The 22,595-nt window shown below is 43.9% G+C and overlaps 1 protein-coding gene across 1 annotated transcript in view; it reads left to right on the top strand.

Annotated features, from left to right (window-relative positions):
- The window catches only part of TRPC6 (transient receptor potential cation channel subfamily C member 6), a 191,509-nt gene that overhangs the window by 142,110 nt on the left and 26,804 nt on the right, over positions 1–22,595 (top strand). The window contains exon 8 of the mRNA XM_030200228.1: positions 18,828–19,023. Coding sequence (XP_030056088.1) covers positions 18,828–19,023 — 196 coding nt within the window. The remainder of the gene's footprint in view (positions 1–18,827; positions 19,024–22,595) is intronic.

Below are 22,595 nucleotides of genomic sequence, written 5' to 3'. Positions count from 1 at the left end.
CGTCCAAATCATGATTTTACAAAATGCATAAGGCAAGGGGATGTGATCTGGGTGTGTTTTGGGTATGACTAAGGTGAGCCTTAAAAATAACATGTATTCTCCATTTCTGAAAGGGAATACAAGTCTACACACAATAACATTGATGTCAGGATTTACACCTGCTAACCTTTGCTTTCTTCCTCCTGTGGTCTGTGTTTCTGGAGCCAGAAAGGTAGATTACAGGCGGGAGAGGCAAAGGTTTTGAAACATATTAACAGCAAAACAATACAACAGAACAAATGGCTTCTCACTATACTCACAAACTGCGTTATCACATATTTATCTGGTGAAATTTAAAGGTATTCAGAAAAACTGAAGATTCAAAACAGGGTTTTTTTTTTTAGATTTTATACTTTTTTTGTTTGCAATTGTGAATGCCATTGTTATCTTTGTTCATATTGATTTGTTGACTCTTGACGCAGGTGCCTCTGCACCGAAATGCAGATCTGCGTCGAATCTATATAACAAAGAATTTTTAACTGTATCTTTCTTGCATTGGTTTTGGACTGGTCCTCCCCTACTTCTTTTTTGATGCTATTTTGTAACAAAAACACGTATGTGCTAACCATACATGCTTAGATGCTTTGTTGACCCCATTGATATTTTAGAAGTTTATGGCTGTAAAATGGATGCTCTGCTGCACATAACTGGCGCATAAAATACTAGCAAAGCTTGAGATCTCCTGACCTGGACATCTCAGTTCCAGTTTGTATGTCTCTTCTAAAATGCTAGAACTGAATTTAATTAAAAAATTTAACTTTATAATCCGCTTAACCATCAAGTTCTAGGCAGAGAATAATCCAAGTTAGAGACAGCATTGTACAGTAAAACACTAACATGCAATCAAAACTGTAATAGTGAACATGATGTAGTACAGTATTGATGCACTAGCAGTTATTCAAAACACTGTAGTATACATTCAGGCTTATGCTATCAGATATAAAGGGAAAAATTCTATAAATGGTGCCTTAAAAATTGGCGCCAAAAAACCATGTGGTTAGTGTGATTCTATAAACTACATCTGAAGTTATAGTTTGTAGAATACGCTCATGCACCGTTCTCGCAACTAAAATTTAGGTCCACCCATTTAGGCCACTTAAAACCAGACCTTAATACCTGCACCTAAGTTAGATGCAGATTGGATGTATTCCATAATAGTGCACATAGTTTTTTGAAATGTCCACAACCCGCCCATTCCAGACTCATGGCCACACCCCCTTTCTGACAGCACACATTAGAATGTACGAGCATTCCATTGTAAAATACGCCTAGAAAGTTGTGCATATAGATTTAAATTATAGTCAGTGCTGCTAATTGGATGTTAAGTACCAATTATCAGCACTGATTAGCTTGTTAATCAATTAGGTTGTGTGCGCATTTTGGCCATGCGGCCAAATTAGAGCACACAACGTAAAGTGCCATATAAAGAATTTTTGGCTCCTAAGTCCCATCAAGTCTATGCATTAAAGGTATCATTAGGTCTAGCTCCATTAATCAATTTGAGTTCCATAGTATTTTTGGATAGCCAGGTTTTCACTTAGAAATGAAGGGGTCCTTTTACTAAGGTGTGCTGAAAAATGGGCTGTGCTAGTGTAGGTATGTGTTGTTGGGTGCACGATGATCCATTTTTCAGCGTGCCTGTAAAAAAAGGCCTTTTTAAGATTTTTCCCAAAAATGGACGTGATGCAAAATAAAAATTGGTGCACGTCCATTTGGGGTGTGAGACCTTAGTGCCACCCACTGACTTAGCAGTAAGGTCTCACGCAGTTACCATGCAGTAATCGTCTATGTGTGTAGAATGACAATTACAGCCCTGTTTCCACAACGCGGTGAAAGCACATATGGTCTGATGTTGTTCTGATCTCTGAAGGCAGGAAATTCCATAGTTCTGTTCTACTTCCCAAGAAAGTTGTACTAAAAGTCCTTTTCAAATGACAGTCCTGGCAAGTAGGCAATACCAGATATTCATTTGAACATGAGTGCTGCCATCTTAAATTATTACTGTCACTATAGCCACTGAATATGGAGCTTCTTGTTTTCAGGCTATCACCACACAGACTGTGCTGATTTTATGACACAATAATACCATTTTATGTTACTTATAGTTCTGAAGCCATAGAGTTTGTTTTGAAACTGTAATTTAAACATTAATACCATTGCCTAGAACACTTGTGTTTTATAGTTATAAAGCAATAAATGGATTCCGTGTCTGTTTAGTTGGGGCATGTTCTCAGTGTCTGATTTACAATGACACTTCTCCAAAACACTGTAAGGACAACAGTGTTAGACAAAAGAAGGTGAGTACTCAATGTGTCTCATGTTAATTTGCTTTGGTTAAGTCTTGTGACATAAGAATTTGTCGTGTCTTGCCATTGAAATTGGGGATTGGGTGGGGGAGCGGTGAGGGTAAGGATATGACACGAATACTCAGCAATTCTGCAACTCATTACATAATTTAATTACTACGGTGAACTTATTTCCCTCTTTAGCCTATTGTTTATCTGTATTACTTTCTCGGGGGTTCCAAAAACATTTAAAAGATACACAATTCAGATTTCACAGTACAGTAATCAGCAATATTATTATAACTATTATTAGCATCTACCTAACCCTTTTGTCAAAAGTACTATGAAAAGTTTCACGATGAATGCATAATTCAAATAAAGGGGCAGGAGTGATTGTGAACCTACTTAAGTTTGTCATACAGGACACTGGAGCAGTTTGTGCAGATTGGAGTCTGCTAATCATACCAGGACTAACAGGTTAATCTTTCTGAAATATGTCATGGCATCCTTTGGGGCCCATTTACTAAGCCCAGCGCACGTCTGTTTGGAGTTACCGCCCAGCCACCATGTAGCCCAGGCAGTAATTTTGTTTTTTACGTGCGTCAGCTATGTTCTGGAAAATAATTTTTATTTTCCTGCGTGTTGTGGAAACTGGGCGGTAATTGTCATTCTGCACACATAGACAATTACCGCATGGTTACCACATGAGAACTTACTGCTAGGTCAGTGGGTGGCAGTAAGGTCTCAGACCCAAAATGGACGCTCACCAATTTTTATTTTGCCATATGTCCATTTTCGGGAAAAATCGTAAAAGGCCTTTTTTACAGGCGCACGGAAAAATGGATCTGCGCGCACTCGAAACACTTGCCTACACTAGCGCAGCCCATTTTTCAGCGCACCTTAGTAAAAGGACCCCTTAATTTCCACAGGGTAAGGCCTTCATTCAATACTTCACTGAAAAGACAGCAGCCTTAGCAGCACTGTGCCACTTTAGTTTATTAAAACTTGATAGACTGCACTTTGTTAGACTAAACCCAAATGGTCTTCTTATACTCAGCTGGAGATACCTTCTCTAATGCATGGGACCTAACTCCTAGTGATGGGATGTATACCCCATCAAAGTATCCTAGAAATAATAATTTTAAAATACTCTTCTTGCCCCATATGATGTCATATGATTGTTCAGCACAACATTTGTAGAAAAACACTTGGGGGCTACAGTATTCATTTGGAGAAAAGCTTTGTAGTCTGATGAGATCGAAGTGGAACTTTTTGGAGTCAGTGCTAAGCAGGGCCGTGCTAACCCACTCAGCAGGGTAAGCATGGCAGGGGGGCGCCTGCCTTTCAGGGGCGCCGCCGCTGGCCGAGTCAATTAAAAAATATAAATTTAAACCTCACCTCTCTCGCGTAGTCGCGTTGGCGCCTATATGCGCATGCGCCGCTGCTGGCTCTGGTTGCTGCCTTCCCGTGCGCAGCGCTGCCTCGTTCCATTGGTGACTGTTAGCACCGCCCCCCAGCTCTTCAACGCTTGCGCTTGGAGCCTCGCAGGCAGTCCAACTCTGGAGGACTTTGGGGGGGGGCATAGGCGCCCCGTATAAGAGGCTTGGGGAGGCTAGCCCGCCACTGCCCCGCCCCCCCGCCCCCCCGCCGCCCTCCGTACCTTTAAATATTATATTTTTGCTGAAGTTGCGGGCAGCACCGGCATTGAAGGCATCAGCAGGCTCACCGCGCTTCCAGCAGCCTTCCCTCGCAAGTCGGATGATGGCTCCGCCCTCATAGAAACAGGAAATATGTCAGAAGGGGGCGGAGCCATCATCCGACTTGTGAGGGAAGGCTGCTGGAAGCGCGATGAGCCTGCTGATGCCTTCAATGCCGGTGCTGCCTGCGACTTCAGCAAAAATATAATATTTAAAGGTACGGCGGCAACGGCGGCGTGGGGGGGGGTGCAGGAAGGAAACAAGGGCAGACAGGAGAGGAGAGGAGGTTTGCTGCACATGGTGGAAGAAGGGGAGAGGAGAGGGCAGGGGAAAGGAGGGTTGCTGGACATGGGTAGATGGAGGGAAGGGGAGAGGAGGGTTGCTGCACATGGTGGATGAAGGGGAAAGGAGAGGGCAGGGGAGAGGAGGGTTGCTGGACATGGGTAGATGGAGGTAAGGGGAGAGGAGGGTTGCTGCACATGGTGGAAGAAGGGGAGAGGGCAGGGGAGAGGAGGGTTGCTGGACATGGGAGAGGAGGGTTGCTGGACATGGGGAGAGGAGGGTTGCTGCACATGGTGGATGAAGGGGAGAGGAGAGGGCAGGGGAGAGGAGGGTTGCTGGACATGGGTGGATGGAGGGGAGAGGAGGGTTGCTGCACATGGTGGATGAAGGGGAGAGGAGAGGGCAGGGGAGAAGAGAGTTGCTGGACATGGGTGGATGGAGGGGAGGGTGGAGTGAGGAAGATGAGATGAGGGAAAAGGAAGAGAGTAGAAAAACTGCACATGGATGAAGAAAATAGGCAAAAGCTGGATCCACTGAACAGTCAAGTTTTCAGAGGACAAGAAATGAAGAAGAAAAGCGGAAAGTAAACAAATAAATGGAAAGGAAGCCCTGGAAACGGAGTTAAGAGGACAGATAGCAGCAGAATCGGATACTGGGCCAGCACAATCAGAAAAACAAAGTCACCAGACAACAAAGGTAGAAAAGATCATTTTATTTTCATTATAGTGTTTGGAATATGTCCACTTTGAGAATTAGGTGTTCAACATTAAAAGTTTATTTACTTATTTATGACATTTTATCCCACATTAAACATGAATTAGGATGTTTTGTGGCTCTACATGAGAATTGTGATATTATGATCCCTTGTTTCAATATTGTTGACGGTCTGCATTTTCCGTATGGGTGGTATATTGGTGTATTAGTTTCTGCCCAGTGTAATATTTATGGTACAGTAAGGTTCAGAGTGTGTTTTTGCACAAAGTTGTGCATAGTGTTTTGCAGTTGAGCGATTGTGGTTAGTATATGCTTTGAGCAACCACTTTATTCTTTGACATATGATACATAACTAATATCTAAATTTAATAAAAGGTATTAATTGTGACATTTATTTTTTTTTTTCTGTGTGTGATCAGACAATTATGGATTTAAGCTCCACCCCGGCCCCACCCCTAACCCCGCCCCTTTAGCCTCACCAAACAGTTGGGCCACCGACCGCCTATGGGGGGAGGGGTGTTGCCGAGCCAAGTGCCGACGCCACGTTAGTGCTGCCCTACAGGAGAGAGGATAGGCGAGCCGGCACCGCGCTGCTTGGATCCGCTGCTGTTCTGTGGCAGTGGCGTGGACTGGACATCATTGGTAAGGTTTTGCCTGCCCTTGTTGTTGTACTTTTCATTATAATGGCTGCTGGCTGGCGTGGCGTGGTGGGCCTACTTTAAGTACATTTGAGGCTGCAGGTTGGGTGGGGGAACTGGAACCACCAGGCCAGCTGGGGAAGAAGAAAAGAAAGACAAGGCAGGCAAGGAAATTTCTGTGGGGGGGGGGGGGGGGGGGAGAACAAGCTAGAATCAGGGAGGAATGAAGGAGGGGAGAGTAAGGGCAGGAAAGGAAAATAAGAACTGATGGAACAGAAAGGCAAAGAGAAAGATTGGAAAAACAAGGAGGAAATTTCTGTGGGGGGGGGGGGGGGGGGGAGGAGGAGGGGAGACCAAGGCAGGAGGAAAGGAACAAGGAAGATAAGTTGATGAGTAATAAAATGGATTGTAAATGATAAGCAGTAGTCATCTGCTATAGATAGATTCTATTCGACATGAGGTTTGAAGTGGTAGTGCTTAAATATAGGTAGCAAGGAGAGTAATCAATCATGTGATAGGCTTTCGGTTTTGTATAGTACTACTACTATTTAACATTTCTAAAGCGCTACTATGGTTATGCAGCGCTGTACAAGTTAACAAAGAAGGACAGTCCCTGCTCAAAGGAGCTTACAATCTTAAGGGACAAGAATGCAGTCAATCAAATTGGGGCAATCTGGGTTTCCTGGTTAGTCCAATGGTTAGGTGCCGAAAGCAACATTGAAGAGGTGGACTTTAAGCAAGGATTTGAAGATGGGGAGGGATAGATCCTGTGTAGTGTTATTATTTAGTGTTTAAGATGGATGATTACGGTATGCCTTCTTGAAAAGATCTGCACTCCATCTTTCAGCTCCTATTTCCTTTGCATCTTGTGCCAAACTGGTGGGGGGGGGGGGGGGGGGGGGCGGCGCCAACTGATAGTCTGCAGGGGGGCACCAGAGACCCTTGGCACGGCCCTGGTGCTAAGTGATATGTGCGGTTAGAGTAGCACTGGCCTGCTAATGTTATCCCTCCAGTAAAACACAGTGTTGCATCAATCAGTTGTGGGGTTCCTGTGCAACTGTGGACAGGGAAACTTGTAAAGATTGAGGGATAATGCAAAGTGCAGGCAGAACCAGCAAGAAAATCTGTTTGACAGACCTAGAACTGAGGAGAACTTTCACCTTTCAGCAGAACAGTGATACTAAGCAAAAGCAGTGCTGGAGAGCTCAGCAAGAAGGCAGTGAATGTCCTTGAGTGGCCAATCAAAGCTCAGACCTGAATCCAATAGGGAATCTATGGCAAGGCTTTGAAGACTGCAATCCACACATATAAGAAGAATGGACAAAGACTGCACTGCTATGCCAAACTGGTACTCTCTTATCCTAATTGATTGTTTGTTTGCTATATCAAATTTCAAGACTTACCAGACAAGACAGTTTACATAAAATCTTGAGTAGAAAGGAATGCCAGACTTAGGAAAAAAAGCAGTAATGTCAAAATAAAGTAATCGTAGGATTAGTAGAAAGGGAGAGAACCTGAGGAAGAGCAGAGAGGCAAGAGTTGCGGCTCAGTCAGGATGAAATGGGGGTGGGGTGGGAGTTGCCTATATGTTAATGAGGGAATTGAGTCAAATATTCCAATTCTGGTCTCTGTATCTCAAAAAAGATATAGAGGAATTATTAAAGGTTCAAAGAAAAGCGACCAAAATGATAAAGTGGATGGAACTCCTCCCGTATGAGGAAAGGCTATAGAGGTTAGAGCTCTTCAGCTTGGAAAAGAGAAGGCTGAGGGGGGGATATGATTGAAGTCTATAAAATCCTGAGTGGTGTAGAATGGGTAAAAGTGAATCGATTTTTTTTTTACTGTTTCAAAAAGTACAAAGACCAGCAGACACTCAGTGGAGTTACAAGGAAATACTTAAAAAAAAATAGGAGGAAATATTTTTTCACTCAAAGAATAGTTAAGCTCTGGAACTTGTTGCTGGAGGATGTTAGCATATCCGGATTTAAAAAAGGTTTGGACAAGTTCCTGGAGGAAAAGTCCATAGTCTTTTATTGAGATGGCCATGGGAGAAGCCACTGCTTGCCCTATCTGGATTTAAAAAAGATTTGGACAAGTTCCTGGAGGAAAAATCCATAGTCTGTTATTGAGATGGACATGGGAGAAGCCACTGCTTGCCCTGGGATTGGTAGCATGGAATGTTGCTACTATTTGGGTTTCTGCCAGGTACTTGTGACCTGGATTGTCCACTGCTGGAAGCAGGATACTGGGCTAGATGGACCGTTGGTCTGACCCAATATGGTTATTCTTGTGTTCTTATATCGTAGTGAACATTTGGGAAAAATACAAATCTACAAAATAGAACATATTTATACTAAATTATTTGGTTTAATAAGACTAACACCAAACAAGGAATGACAGTTTCATGGCTGAGTCATAAGTGTAGCTGTGTATACACAGGAAATGTCAGGAGGAAGAATATTTAATTTTTTAATGATGAATTTAGAATTATGAAATTTTGACCTATCATGAAAGAAGCTGATTAGCTTGACTGCTGCTCAGTGTATATAAAATTATTGTTGAAATCTGTTGTAATGGAGCTGATTCAATAATTGTGTAAACACATTAATCATCCATTAAGTGGTTTTAATGACCGTTTACAGTAAATCCCCTGCAATATGAAGTAAAACTAGACATGTATTGCTTCTGATATGAATTTGAAGAAATCAGCCCTGGCAAATAGGGAGTAATTGTATAAATATGCAGCCATATGCAGGGCTGTCGGGGGGGGGGGAGGGGCAAAATTTCCCGGGCTTGGCCTCCAAGGGGGGGGAGGGGGCAGGACCGCCGGCAGGCTTCTTCTTGCTGCCTGCCTCCAGGTCTGTCCTTCCCTGCTCCTGCGTGCCACCCAGGACTTGGATGATTGCATTAGCGTGATATCGCATTAATGTAATCATCTGGGTCCCGACTCCCGGAACGGACAGGAGCAGGAGAAGACAGACCATGGGAGCAGGTACTCAGGAAGCGGCTTACTGGTGCTAGTCCCTGGCCCCCTCTTGGAGGCAAAGACAGAAAAGTAAGGGTGTGGGTGGGAGTGGTGGTGCGAGTGTGTGTGGGGGGGGGGGCGGGGGGTGGCTTGTGGTGGTCCAGCTCTGCCCCGTGCTTGGCTATATCTCTTGGTGGCCCTGGCCATATGTAGGCACCCAGAGGGCACCTAATTTAAAAAGGAAAGTTGGCATCTACTTTCCTTTATAGAATACAAGTATAATCAGGTTTATATGTACATACGTGCTTAGGCACAAGCCGTTATGCCAGCCATAGAGCAAGTGTAAATATTCAAGCACATATTCTGGTGACATTTGCATTCTATGTTGCTCTCTAGTGGCAAAAAGATGCAAGTGACATTTTTATCGAAATTGGCATAGTTGACCTTTGGGGAAGCAAGTGCTATACATACCAGTAATCCTACTTGAACTAAGTGCTGTACAGCAGGGTTGTCCAACCTTGGTCCTCGAGGGCTGTAATCCAGTCTGTTTTTCAGGATTTCTCCAGTGAATATGCATGAGCTCTATTTGCATGCACCGTCTGTATCGTATGCAAACAGATCTCATGCATACTCATTGGGAAATCCTAAAAAACCCGACCAGGCGAGGGCCGAGGTTGGAGACCTCTGCTGTAAAGGGCCCCTTTTATGACAGTTTACATGGCAGCATAAACTAATCACTGCAGTTCAAAATATGCTTTCTCTGGTTTTCTCAAAGTATGAGTTTTACCACTAGCTTCCTTTTGACATCCTGTAAGTGTGGGTCTTGCCCAGACTCTACCCATATGTATATCTACCTGTAAAGTATGTGCTATGTAAGTTAGGCACATATCTACCAATAGAACTTAGGTGGAATTTTGGCATTTATGAGTGAACTAGTAAAAAAAAGCCCTTCTGCCATTAATGTTTTTAAGGGAAATTCCAGGGTCCCCCCTCCCTCCCTCCCAGTTCCAGGGTCCCCCCTCTCTTCTTCCCAGTTGTCGTCTCTCCCTCCCTTCCTTCCAGTTCCAGGCCCCCTCCCTCCAAATTTTAAAAGGCATCCTGACTTACCTCGTCGGGGTTATGGTGGCTGGCAGCAGTGGTAAAAAGCGTGCAGGCTCGGCACCAGTGGCGTTCCTAGGGGGCGGACACCCGGGGCAGCGCCCCGCCCCCCCAGGTGCAGCACCCCCCTGATGCAGCGCGGACCCCCCCCCCTGGGTGCAGCACCCCCTCGATGCAGCGCGGACCCCCACGGGTGCACGCCACTGGGGGGTGCCGCAGCGCGCGCCTGCTTAGAGTTCCCTGACTTCGCGCGTTCGCTGCAGCTCCCTCTGACCTGGAACAGGAGGTAACCTGTTCCAGGGCAGAGGGAGCTGCAGCGAACGCGCGAAGTCAGTGAACTCAGAGCAGGCGCGCGCCGCAGCACTCCCCAGCGGCGTCCACCCAGGGCGGACCGCCCCCACCGTCCCCCCCTTGGTACGCCACTGCTCGGCACTTACTTCAGTTTTCTCTTCTCTGTCTCTCAGCTATGGTCCCGCCCTCATTTCCTGTTTCCGCAAGGGCGGGACCAGAGCTGAAAGACAGAGAAGGGAAAACTGAAGTAAGTGCCGAGCCTGCACGATTTTTACCGCGTGAGGTAAGTCAGGATGATTGTTAAAATTCGGAGGGAGGGAGCCTGGAATTAGAAGGGAGGAAAGGGGGATGCTGGAACTGGGAGGGGAGGGGGGACGGATGATGACCCTGGAATTCGGAGGGAGGGAACGAACTTCCGGTGGGTGAATATTATATGTAGCCTTCGCTTCCCTAAGAGTGCGGGGCACTGAGAACGAGTGTGAGGCCTGTGGTTGGTCCCTTCTCCTTCTGACGTCGCATTTCTTTCCCTGGGCGATTACGAACCCTACGAACACTACACGGCTTAACTGCCATGGAGTCAGCTTCAGAACGTTGGAGGTGCGAATTATTATATTAGATGTGCCATTATTCTAATTGTTTACCTGCATGTTACCCATGGGGGAAATCAGATAAAATAGAACTAACATTTATACATATATGTGTGCATTTAACATGTACTGGGTGAGGAAAAAAAAAAAGTAACCCCCTAGAGTTTTTTGCCATCTCAGCAACTGCTTTGAATTTCAACGAGAAATTTTACATAATTATTTAGTCATTATGCTTTTGTACTACTATTAAACAACGTTTAATTATCTTAAGCTATGTTCATGTTACTGACATTTTAATGTTACTACCTAGTGATTTTTGCACATTATAAGTGGACGAGATAAAACAGACTAAAATAACATCATTGAAATGGTACAATTAACAATGTGTCAGATGTCAGAAATTTGCAGTCAGTGTGAATGCCAAGTGTCCACCCCCAGCTTTTAAACAGGCCTTCAGTCACTTTGAGAAGTTGTTAACAGCCTTTTCCATGGGACCCTGTGGCAGGCTGTCCCAGATCATCTACAGTGCTTCCTTGAGTTTGTCAGTTGCTTGTCGTTTTGGGTGGAGCTTGTGATAAGCTTCCAACATTGCTCTCCAGACAAAAGTCAATGTCACTGTGATGTCATTAACAGTAAGCTGGTACCCCGTTTTTTTCCAAATAATGTTAGTTTTACAGTGCCGAGAACACCAAATTCCCACGGGATAGACAAAGCCAAAAACAAGGAGTGGGAACTGGATCAGGCTCTTGAAAACAGACTTGGGACTCTCAATGTGAAATTAAAGACGTTATTTAAGATGACTCGACACTGTACCATGTTTCCATATTTGACAATCACATCTATCATTAGCTATACGTCTTGCAAAATAAACATAAGCTGGTCTTTAAAAAGACCGTTGATGAGTGAAAAAAAAAGTATGGATAGCATGTGAAATGCCTGTTTTGAAGAGCCTGATCCAATTCCCACTACTTGTTTTTAGTTTTACAGTGCAAATATTTTTGAATGGGCAAAAATTGCTGGGTGTTCACCTAAAAAGTCCAATTTGTTTAAAGATCTCATTCCACTCAACACATCAACGTAGATCGGTAACAACAATTAAAGCTTTAAAATTTCACACTGAAATTCCAAGCAGTTGCTGAGAAAACAGCAAAAACCTCTAGGGGATTAAAATTTTTTTTTTTTGCTTCACCCTGTATATGCCAGTATTCTGCCTAAACATTATTCTGCAAATATACCTGTAACTTACATAAGCTGTATTTGGAAGAGGAGCATGCACAGAGACCGAGACACAGGCAGGGATATGTCTAGTGTTCTGGCGTCTCTGTTAGGAGGTGCCAAGTTATAGAATTGTCCCCATAATGCTACAATGGGTGGCACATTAAAAATGTTCAAAAAAAGGCTTTCCCCCTTCTCTGCAGTGGAAAAAATGGTTCTTGAATAGGGCCTTTCAGAACCTTAGTGAAATGCAGCAGGATGTTGAGGACAGGAAAATACCTCCTGTATATGAATGTAACTCACCTTGAACTGGTATTGAAATGTTTTGAGCTAAATCCAAAACATTAACAACAACAAAATCCATGCCCATGATGTATCACAGATGGAAGTGAAGAAGAAATTACTTGCACATGTGATTGAATCACTTCCTCCTTTGCTTTAGGACATGCCTTTTATATATTTATTTACCAAATTATTTAGTGGGATTTATTAACTGCCTTTATGAAGAGATTCATCCAGGGCAATGTACAGCTTCACATAAAACTTACAATTTTGTCAACAGCATAACAATAGTAAAATAACCAAATACAATCAATAAGGTAAACTTGGAGATGGCAAATTGAATCCTACTGATAGGACTAACCAGGGGCGTAGCCAGACTACATATTTTGGGTGGGCCTAGGCAAGAAGTGGGTGGGCACCAAGTGCTCTCCCCCCCCCCCCCCCCCCAACCACCACCAACAAAAATATCTCAGCTTGCGGGGAAATGCTTCTTTCCACCATGGCACTCTGCAGTACGCATGCACTGAAAACTGAGCATGCGTATGTGCTGGTATTGTGGAGAGTAGTGTTTTCGTTACCATTAGGGGGAAGTCTTCAGCTGGCTGGCCTTGGGATCCCCACCAGCTACCACTAAACATGTGGTACTGTTGGGTGGGCCTGAGCCCTAAGTGGGTGGGCCCCGGCCCACCCAGGCCCACCTGTGGCTATGCCACTGGGACTAACATGATACAGTATTAGAAATATAAGCATCTAACTGCACTGTAAAACAGAAATATGATAGAATGTCAGCAGGATACAAATGATACTATAATAGGCAGCATTTAACAGATATGATAATCACAATGTCTGAACAATACAAATGAAACATCTTGATTGGCAACTTTTTGAACATTCAGATAGCATGGCTATGATGCTAATGCTGTTCAAACAATGCAGTATAATGAAGCATCTTAATAGGTAACCAAGGGGCAAGTGCAGTTGAGATTTATCGATGGGACAAGATTGGGTAGTACAAAGTCATTGAGGTAAATAGATGAGAGGGCAAATTATTCGTACAATTGAATAAGATATGAGTATACCTCCATATTCTGTATAGGTCACCCAAAGTCTGGCACACAATTTTGAATGTAGATCATAGATGTGCGCCTAAAGTAATTGGCTAAATTGGTGATAACAATTAATAATTGGCCTTAAGTGCTAATTGGTACCAATTACCTGTTACATGCAGATCTGCAATACGCACCTATTCTATAACCTGAGTGCCCAATTCATCTCGCACACAACTCCAAAGGGGGTGTGACCAAAGGAGGGGCACGGGTGGGCCAAGGGCTTTCCCAGGCTTCAGGCACAAAATTCTAGAATACTTTTCTATTTCCATGCCTGACAGTAGTTACATGCAAGCGTTTACGTCAGCCCTTGGCAGTATAAACGCTCACGCCTAAAGCTAAGCATGAAAATGAAAGCTCCATGCAGAACTGCCTTTATAGAATTCAAGCTTAGCGCGCATCATTTTAGTACTTATCTGTGGACACCAGTTAAAGAATCCCAACTATGGTATCCAGAAATCTAGTTCAGGTGCGTAGTGAGTGTATATCAAATCAGAGGAAATTTTTCTTCACTCAACGCGTAAACTCTGTAATTCGCTGCCGGAAAAGGTGGTTAAGGCGGTTAACTTAGCAGACTTCAAAAAAGGGTTGGATGGCTTCCTGGAGGAAAAAGCCATAGAATGTTATTGCATGGACGAGGGAATAATACAGTATTTCTAGGAGGGGCGGGACAAATTGCTTGTTCTTTTGGCCGCTGTTGGTGACAGGGTGCTGGGCTCGATGGACCCTTGGTCTGTCCCAGCATGGCGATGCTTAAGTATTTATGTACCTGTATTAAAGGCTTGAGAGAAGAGCCAGTTTTTCACTGCTTCCTAAAATAGAGGTAGTGTTGATTTAGGCATTACCCCACTGGGAGGGAGTTAAGAGTGTGGTGTTCTGCAATTGATTTCTGTAGCTCCTTATATTTTTGCTTGCTGGCATTTTCTTGAGGGCACTACAGCTAGTTCAAAATGCTGCTGCCCGGATGCTAATGGGATGACAGATATCTGAACATGTTATTTCTAAACTGTGTGCATTGCAATGATTCCCCTATATTTGAAGAATCAAGTTTTAGATCATAATTATGATTTTTGAAATCATAGCACTGCAGTACTTTAAAGAAATGATTAGTAATCCATCTTGTGTGCTTCAGTCACAAAATAAAGGTCTTTCAGTTGTCTATCCCACAAAACTATATTATTTGCTTGAAAACTCTGGCTACAATATTTAATTTGGCTGATCCAGTGTTCTGGAACACACTGCTCTTAAGACCTTTAGGGGCTAATTTTCAAAATAAAAACATGTCCAAAAAACGTCATAAGGTGGCAGAAGGATGTTTTTCTCTCAAAAGCATCCACGTTGCGATATTCAGCTCCCTGATTTTAGATGTTTTGCTCCACAGTTTGTCCATATTTCAAGGGGACATGTTTTGGACAAGACATGGACAGCCCCAAAAGATGGATGTTTTTCTGCAATAATGGAACAAAACGAAAACATCTAGGGCCAAAATTTAAAAAATTATGGCTAGACCTGTTTCAATCACAGCTAAGTGACCAAAATGTTCTCTAAATGACTACTGAAGGGATTAAGGCATAACCCTTCCTTAATCCCCAGAGGTCACTGACCCCATCCCAGCCCGCTAAAATGTGACAGTACAGAGCAGGCTGTATAACAATTTCATATAAGATGGCCATTCCTATTAGAACAGCAAGCAAGTCACAGTAGTAGCCTCGTAGTCAGTGCAATGGACTGTATAGAAGAGGACCCAGGCCCATAACCCGTTCTAACTGGTATACTTGTGGTAGAATGTGCGAGCCCTCCAAAATACACTAAATACCCACTGTACCTACATATAGGTGACACCTGCAAACTTGAGAGCTATTGTAGTGGTGTACAGTGAGGTACATTAGGTATTTTCTGCTCCTGGAGGGCTCATCATAAAATATAAGGAGTTATGGTGAGATTTGCACCTGGGACTTTTTATGTGAAGTCCACTGCAGTGCACCCTAGGAGGGGCATAATCGAATGGCGTCGGCAAAATAGCTGGCCGGCCATCTTTGGGGCTGGCGCCGTAAGCGGGCGGAGCCAACCGTATTTTTGAAAAAGATGGCCGGCCACCTTTTGCTTCGCTAATACGGTTGGGCCCGGCCAAATGTCAGAGTTCGCCGGATTTGAGATGGCCGGCATCGGATTTCAGCCATAATGGAAACCGGGCCCGGCCATCTCAAACCCGGCGAAATCCAAGGCATTTGGTAATGGAAGGAGCCAGCATTTGTAGTGCAATGGTCCCCCTCACATGCCAGGATACCAACCGGGCACTCTAGGGGGAACTTCTAAAAATAAAAAAAACATTAAAATAGCTCCCAGGTGCATAGCTCCCTTACCTTGGGTGCTGAGCCCCCCAAATCCCCCCAAAACCCACTCCCCACAACTCTACTCCATTACCATAGCCCTTATGAGTGAAGGGGGCACCTACATGTGGGTATAGTGAGGTTTGGGTGGGTTTTGGAGGGCTCTCATTTACCACCACAAGTGGAACAGGTAGGAGGGGATGGACCTGGGTCCACCTGTCTGAAGTGCACTGCACCCACTAAAAACTGCTCCAGGGACCTGCATACTGCTGTCATGGAGCTGGGTATGACATTTGAGGCTGGCAAAAAAATGTTTTTAAATTTTTTTGGGGGGTGGGAGGGGGTTGGTGACAACTGGGGGAGTAAGGGGAGGTCATCCCCGATTCCCTCCAGTGGTCATTTGGTCAGTTGGGGCTCATTTTTTAAGCTTGGTCGTGGGAAAAAAAAGGGACCAAGTACAGCCGGCAAAATGCTCTACAAGCCTGGCTTTTTTTTTCATTATTGGGCTAAGCCGGCCATCTCGTGAGCACGCCCCTGTCTCACCTTCACTACCCTACCAACACGCACCCTTGATATTTCGCCGGCTCCGTGACAGAAAGCAGTTGAACCCGGCCAAAATCGGCTTTCGATTATACCGATTTGGCCGGGTTCAGGAGATCGCTGGCCATCTCCCGATTTATGTTGGAAGATGGCCGGCGATCACTTTCGAAAATGAGCTGGTAGGGTGCTTCACTACTCTGCTAGGATGGTCTGTGTTGCCAGTCTACTAAGAATGATGGCCCCCCCCCCGTCATCCCAATGGCTGTTTTTTGGGCGTTTTTCTCTTGGATGTTTTACTTTCCAAAAAGGTCCCAAAAGAAAAACACACTGAGCACAAAACATTGAGGAAAAGGGCGATTTTTGAACCAAATAGACTTTTTCAGGTTCCAAAATGGCTATGTTCACCACTCAGTTTTTGGATATTAGCAAAACGTTCAAAATCAGACTTTTATTGAAAATGCCCCTCCACACAAGAAGAAAAGTTCCTTGTATTCAAGAAAAAAAGTGACATCTCATTACTTTGAGCAGACTTTTAAACTTCATTTCATTGCATACAGATGAATTTTCTTTTCCTTGTATGATCTGACACTAATCTTTAATGCTTTTGCTTGGATTTGTTTTACTTTGTGGTGCATCAGCAAGCTGAGGATATGCATAGATAAGACTTAACCTTTATACTAATCTGCAGCTGAGTCTCTGTGGCTTCTCTTTGTATATACACACTCAGATACTGTATTTATGTCCATAGTCTGTTATTCAGATGGACATGGGGTGAAGCCACTGTTTGCCCCAGGACTGGTAGCATGGAATGTTGCTACTGATTGGGTTTCTGCCAGGTACTTGTGACCTGGATTGGCCACTGTTGGAAGCAGGATACTAGGCTAGATGGACAATTGGTCTGACCCAATATGGCTATTCTTATGTTCAAAGTTTTCTTTAATTCAGCTAGCTTCCAGATCAGGGGAAGTCCTTGCTTAGACTCTGTTTGCAGATATCAGTTTAGTAATTTTGGGTCTGTGTGCATTTATTGACAGTGCTTGAATAATACATATTTTTGTGCATAGTTTTGCACCACTGTTTTGATGAGATTTATTTGTGACTCTTAGGGTATTAAAAGCTTGATTTTCTTGCAATCCCATCCATACAGTCTCTCCTTTTCTTATGTAGGTTGTTTCTGGGACAAAGTCCCAGTTTCTTTCAGTTGTTATCCAATCACATGAAATTCTCTATCCTCTTTCTAAAACCCTGGGTGTTTATGTGGAGGGGCATAATTGAACGGGGCGCCCAAGTTTTCCTGAGGGCGTCCTCGCAGGACGTCCCACGAAGGGGCGGGGAAACCCGTATTATCAAAACAAGATGGGCGTCCATCTTTCGTTTCGATAATACGGTCGTGGACGCCCAAATCTTAACATTTAGGTCGACCTTAGAGATGGTCGTCCCCGATTTTTGGTGATAATGGAAACCAAGGACGCCCATCTCAAAAATGACCAAATCCAACTCATTTGGTATTGGGAGGAGCAAGCATTTATAGTGTACTGGTCCCCCTAACATGCCAGGACACCAACCGGGCACCCTAGGGGCACTGCAGTGGACTAACTGATGCACTAACTGAACGGAAAAAGCCCTTTTCTTACCGATCCCTTAGCGATTCGGAAAGGAACGGGCATGCATGAAGGAAATCGCATGCAAATGAGTAACTCACCTGGTTCTGCGTGTCTGCTCTGCGCATGCCAAATAGCCATCTACAACCTTAAAAAAACACAGGTCCAGGTGAAAACATCCAAGTGCTCATCAGGGACATCTTTTTTTTTTGAGTATGGGTGAAGGACGTCCAAGTGTTAGGCGCCGTAGCTATTCCTGCATCCCTGCGATGGGCAGTTTAGGCGCCTTAGCTATTCCTCCGTGGGCAGTTGAGGATGTCCAAAATGTTGATGTTTCTGTGAGAAGGACGTCCATGCCTTTGCTATGCCTCAGACACCCCCTTTATTTATTTGGATTTTGGATCACAAGTAGCAGCAGTGGGATTTGAACTGGCCACCTCTGGATTGCAAGACCAGTACTCTAACCACTAGGCCATGCCTCCACTCCACTCCCTTGAAATGTGGCTGTCCCTGGGGGGGAGGGCATTTAAGGATGTCCAAAATGTTTGAAAGAAGGACGTCCACGCCTTCGCTATGCCTCCACTGACACACACACACCTCCTCCCCCCAGGGACCTGCATACTGCTGCGATGGACTCAAGTATGATGTTTGAGACTGGCAAAAAAAGTTTTTAAAGTTGTTTTTTTCAGGGGGGGAGGGGGTTAGTCACCACTTGGGGAGTCAGGGGAGGTCATCCCCGATTCCCTCTGGTGGTCATCTGGTCAGTTCAGGCACCTTTTTGAGGCTTGGTCGTAAGAAAAAATGGACCAAGTAAAGTCGGCCAAGTGCTCATCAGGAACACCCTTCTTTTTTCCATTATCGCTCGAGGGCGCCCATGTGTTAGGCACTCCCCAGTCCCGCCTTTGCTACGCCTCCAACTCGCCCCCGGGAACTTTGGTCATCCCTGCGATGGGATGCGGTTAGGGATGCCCAAAATCAGCTTTCAATTATACCAATTTAGGTGACCCTGAGAGAAGGACGCCCATCTCCCAATTTGTGTTGAAAGATGGGCGCCCTTCTCTTTCAAAAATAAGCCTGATAGAGTTGCAGCTATTATTGTATACACTGCAACTAATTAACTGCATGTTTGTTTTAGCTTTATATTTTTTTACTTTCAGAGTTGAAGAAAGTTTTAAGACCTTGTTTTGGGCTATATTTGGACTTTCAGAAGTGAAATCAGTTGTCATCAATTACGGGCATAAGTTTATTGAGAACATCGGTTATGTCCTTTATGGGGTATACAATGTCACTATGGTAATTGTTCTACTGAACATGCTAATTGCAATGATCAACAGTTCCTTCCAAGAGATCGAGGTAAGTGTCTGTGCCTATGTCAGTGTGCCGTGCTTTCATTTTGTGTTGTTTTTTAAACGTTATTAAAATGAACAGAGCAGTTTTACACTACAAACTTGTCTCATTGCTAGCACGATCCATTGCACAGTGTTACTTCTCAAAGAATTTGCATACACTATTAAAAAATTTGTACGCAAGACTATTTCTCAGATAAAAAGAACATTTGTCTTAAACCTTGCTGAATCAATAAAGATGCAAATTGAAGCAATGGAACTGGTCCATCCTTCTTGAGATAGTTGTTCTGGAGCTGCTACTAAATCCCCGTTGTTTCAATTTGCATATTTATTTCTTTATTTCGGAGATTTGCTTGACTGCTTTTCAAAGAAAACCTATCAAGGCAGTTTACAAAGGACAACATAAAAGCAAGCAATAATTACAAGATTGTTTACATATAAAAAATAAGCAACAATTATAATATGTTATCATATAATTCTCATAAAATATAGGAAAATATTTAAAAAGTAATAAAATAAAAGGAAAAACAAAGAGAAGTGCTGAATCTTGGATGTGCCTACAGGATAAATTCTGAGCTTTGTGGCCATTAAAAATTCAGGAAAGGCCTAGAGAGATGTCAAGCTACCCAGCTCCAGGCTGGAGATTTTGGGACGGTCCTAGATTTTTGAGCACCCCATCCTTGTGCATTATGGGACTTACAGCACTGATTTCAAGGGCAGAATCAGGCACTACAAATCTCACACTACTCTGGGATGAAAGTTTGAAACCAGGACTGTCCCAAACTCTCTAGCTTCAAACTGGGTAACTTGGCATCTCTAGGCCTGATCAAAGAACCATGGACCTGATATTCAAGAAAAAAAAAAAGCTGAGCTCCTAAATTTAGGCCTCTTTTACCAAGCTGCGGCAAAAGAGGGCCTGTGCTGACATTGGCGCTTGTTTATCACGTGCGCCGAGGCCCCTTTTACCACAGTGGGTAAAAGGTAGGTCTTTCTCTTCTTCAGGAAATTGCCTGTGCAGCAAGTGAAACACTTACCACCACCCATTGAGATGGCGGTAAGGGCTCCCGTGCTAACCAGGTGGTAATCGGGCAGCACACAGCACTGCCTGATTACTGCCGGGTACACATCGGTACTACAAAAATAATGACAATGTGCTGGTGGTGGGAACTACTGCCGGGTTGCTATGGTAACCCTTTTTGCGGTAATTCCTTTGTAGCAAGCAGTAAGCCCACGTCGGGCACTTTGTAAATGGGCCACTTTGATTCTTAAGTTTGGCTGGTTAATTTGTGCCCTATTTTCAGTCACATTTAGATGCCTAAGAGACCCTTTTACAAAGGCGCACGAGGGCCTATGTGCATCCAGCACATGCCAAATCGACATTATCGCCTAGCTACTGCGTCCCCCAGGCAGTAATTCTGAATTTAGCACGCTCCAAAATATTTTCTATTTTCAACATGTGGTGCTTACCCAGTAGGAAACAGCAGTGTGCACATGCTGCATGCCTACTGACTGGGTAGCGCATGAGACCTCATCGCTAAGTCAATGGGTGGCCGTAAGGTCTCAGGCTGAAAATGGACATGGGCTGGTTTTTATTTTTGCTGCATGTCCATTTTCTGGCCCCTTTAAAAAAGGCCCTTTTCCAGGACACGGCAAAAAATGGCCCATCATGGGCCCAAACAACATGTTTGCATTGCCGCAGGCCACTTTTTGCCACGGCTTAGTAAAAGGGTCCCTAAGTTTTCAGCTGAAAATTCATGTTAGTTCAGGAGATTAAAAGTTATGCTTTATAAATTTAGGGCTGCTATTCATTTGCCAATAATTTTGAATCTACTTTATAAGCTGAGCTCCTAACTTCTTTTCCCTGCCTTAAATACACCCCTTCTGTAACCCTCTTTTAATGCTCCCTAAATTTAAGGCCCTGTTTACTAAGCTGCGCTAAGGGCATGTTAGCATTTTTATCACGCACCAAACATTAGCATAAGCTAAATGCTAAAAACACCCATATATTCCTATGGGTGTCTGTAGCGTTTAGTGCGTACTAATCTTAGCACATGCTAAAAGCACTAGCACACCTTAGTAAACAGGGCCCTAAGAGTTTAGTGAAATTTTAAGTACAAATGTATGCACTCAAGCATAGTAAATTTTTAAAGAAGTTAATTTGGAAGCATAATATTCATAGGGCACCTTTTACAAAGGTGTGCTAGTGTTTTTAGTGCACGCTAAAAATTAACATGCACTAAACACTAAGACACCCATTATATTCCTACTGGCATCTTAGGGACCCTTTTAATAAGCAGTGGTAAGCCCCCCCCCCCCCGCGGACTTACAGCGTGCCAATCTGGAGCTACCGTCAGCCCAATATGGGCACCGGAGGTAGTTCCACCCCCAGCATGCGGCATTTCTGGCACTAGCAGAAATATTTAAAAAAATATTTCCACAGGGTGTTAACCAACAGTAATCAGGCAGCGTCATGTACTACCTGGTTACCGCCAGGTTAGCGTGGGGGCCCTTAACACCACCTCAGTGGATGACAGTAAGTGCTCCCCCCTGCATGGCCATGCGATAACAGCAATCTTACTACATGGCATGTCTTTTTTTTACGCCTTTTTACCTGCTGCAGTAAAAAGGGCCTCGGCGTGTGGCAAAAATGGCCCCAGCAACTTAGTAAGAGGGCCCCTTAGTGTTCAGCGTTTGTGAATTTTTAGCATGTGCTAAAAGTGCTAGCACACCTTTGTAAAAGACCCCCATAATTAGGTGCATAAATCCTTTGAAAATCAGGCGCTGTGTTTTAAGACCCTCTAAACTCGGAGAGCGAATGCTACTTATGAAGGTACAGCAGAATGGAATTCTACAACGTAAGAGCCAGGTAAATAAATGCTGCAAAACAGGTACAATCATACTTCATGTGAAGTGTAGAAGGGCCGGAGGACTGAAGGGACTGAGAAGAACATAATTTGCCAACTGATTGGATACATACTTAAGGACATCCGTGTTCAAAGCTGTGTACGTCAACAGAAGAATTTAATGCAATAACTAAGTACAAGTCAGTTTTTCCTGCCAGGGAAGAGAGACGATCATATCTATTAGCTCCTAAAAGCAATTTAAACAGCAGTGTTTTGAATTAATTGCATTCGAGAAAGTAACGACTTTGGTAAACCATTGTATAATGCATTTCAGTTACTGATTTTGGATACGACTAAAGAGTGGAGAAAGATATTCAAATCTGATAAAGATAATATGCTTCTCACTGCCTGAATTCTATGAAGGGCAACAAATGATGATTTAATAGTGGGAAAGACCTGTGATTTAAAACTTAAAGCAGACTCAAACCAGACTCCCAGAATATGGAGCTCTGAATGATACACAAGGGAAGGACTTCTAATGGAGACAGAAACTAAGTGGGCCTTATACATAGGTGTGCTAGCGTTTTTGCATGCACTAAACTCTAGAGACGCCCATATATTCCTATGGGTGTCTCCAGCATTTAGCGCATGCTAATCATTAGCATGCACTAAAAACATTACTGGGCCTTTGTAAAAAAAACATCAAATACAAATTGACTTTTGTAGCTAGTTTTTC

The sequence above is a fragment of the Microcaecilia unicolor genome, chromosome 4 (assembly GCF_901765095.1).
Source record: "Microcaecilia unicolor chromosome 4, aMicUni1.1, whole genome shotgun sequence".
Classification (NCBI taxonomy): Eukaryota; Metazoa; Chordata; class Amphibia; order Gymnophiona; family Siphonopidae; genus Microcaecilia; species Microcaecilia unicolor.
The sequence above is the reverse complement of the archived record's forward strand: the minus strand, read 5'-3'. Positions and strand labels throughout refer to the sequence as shown.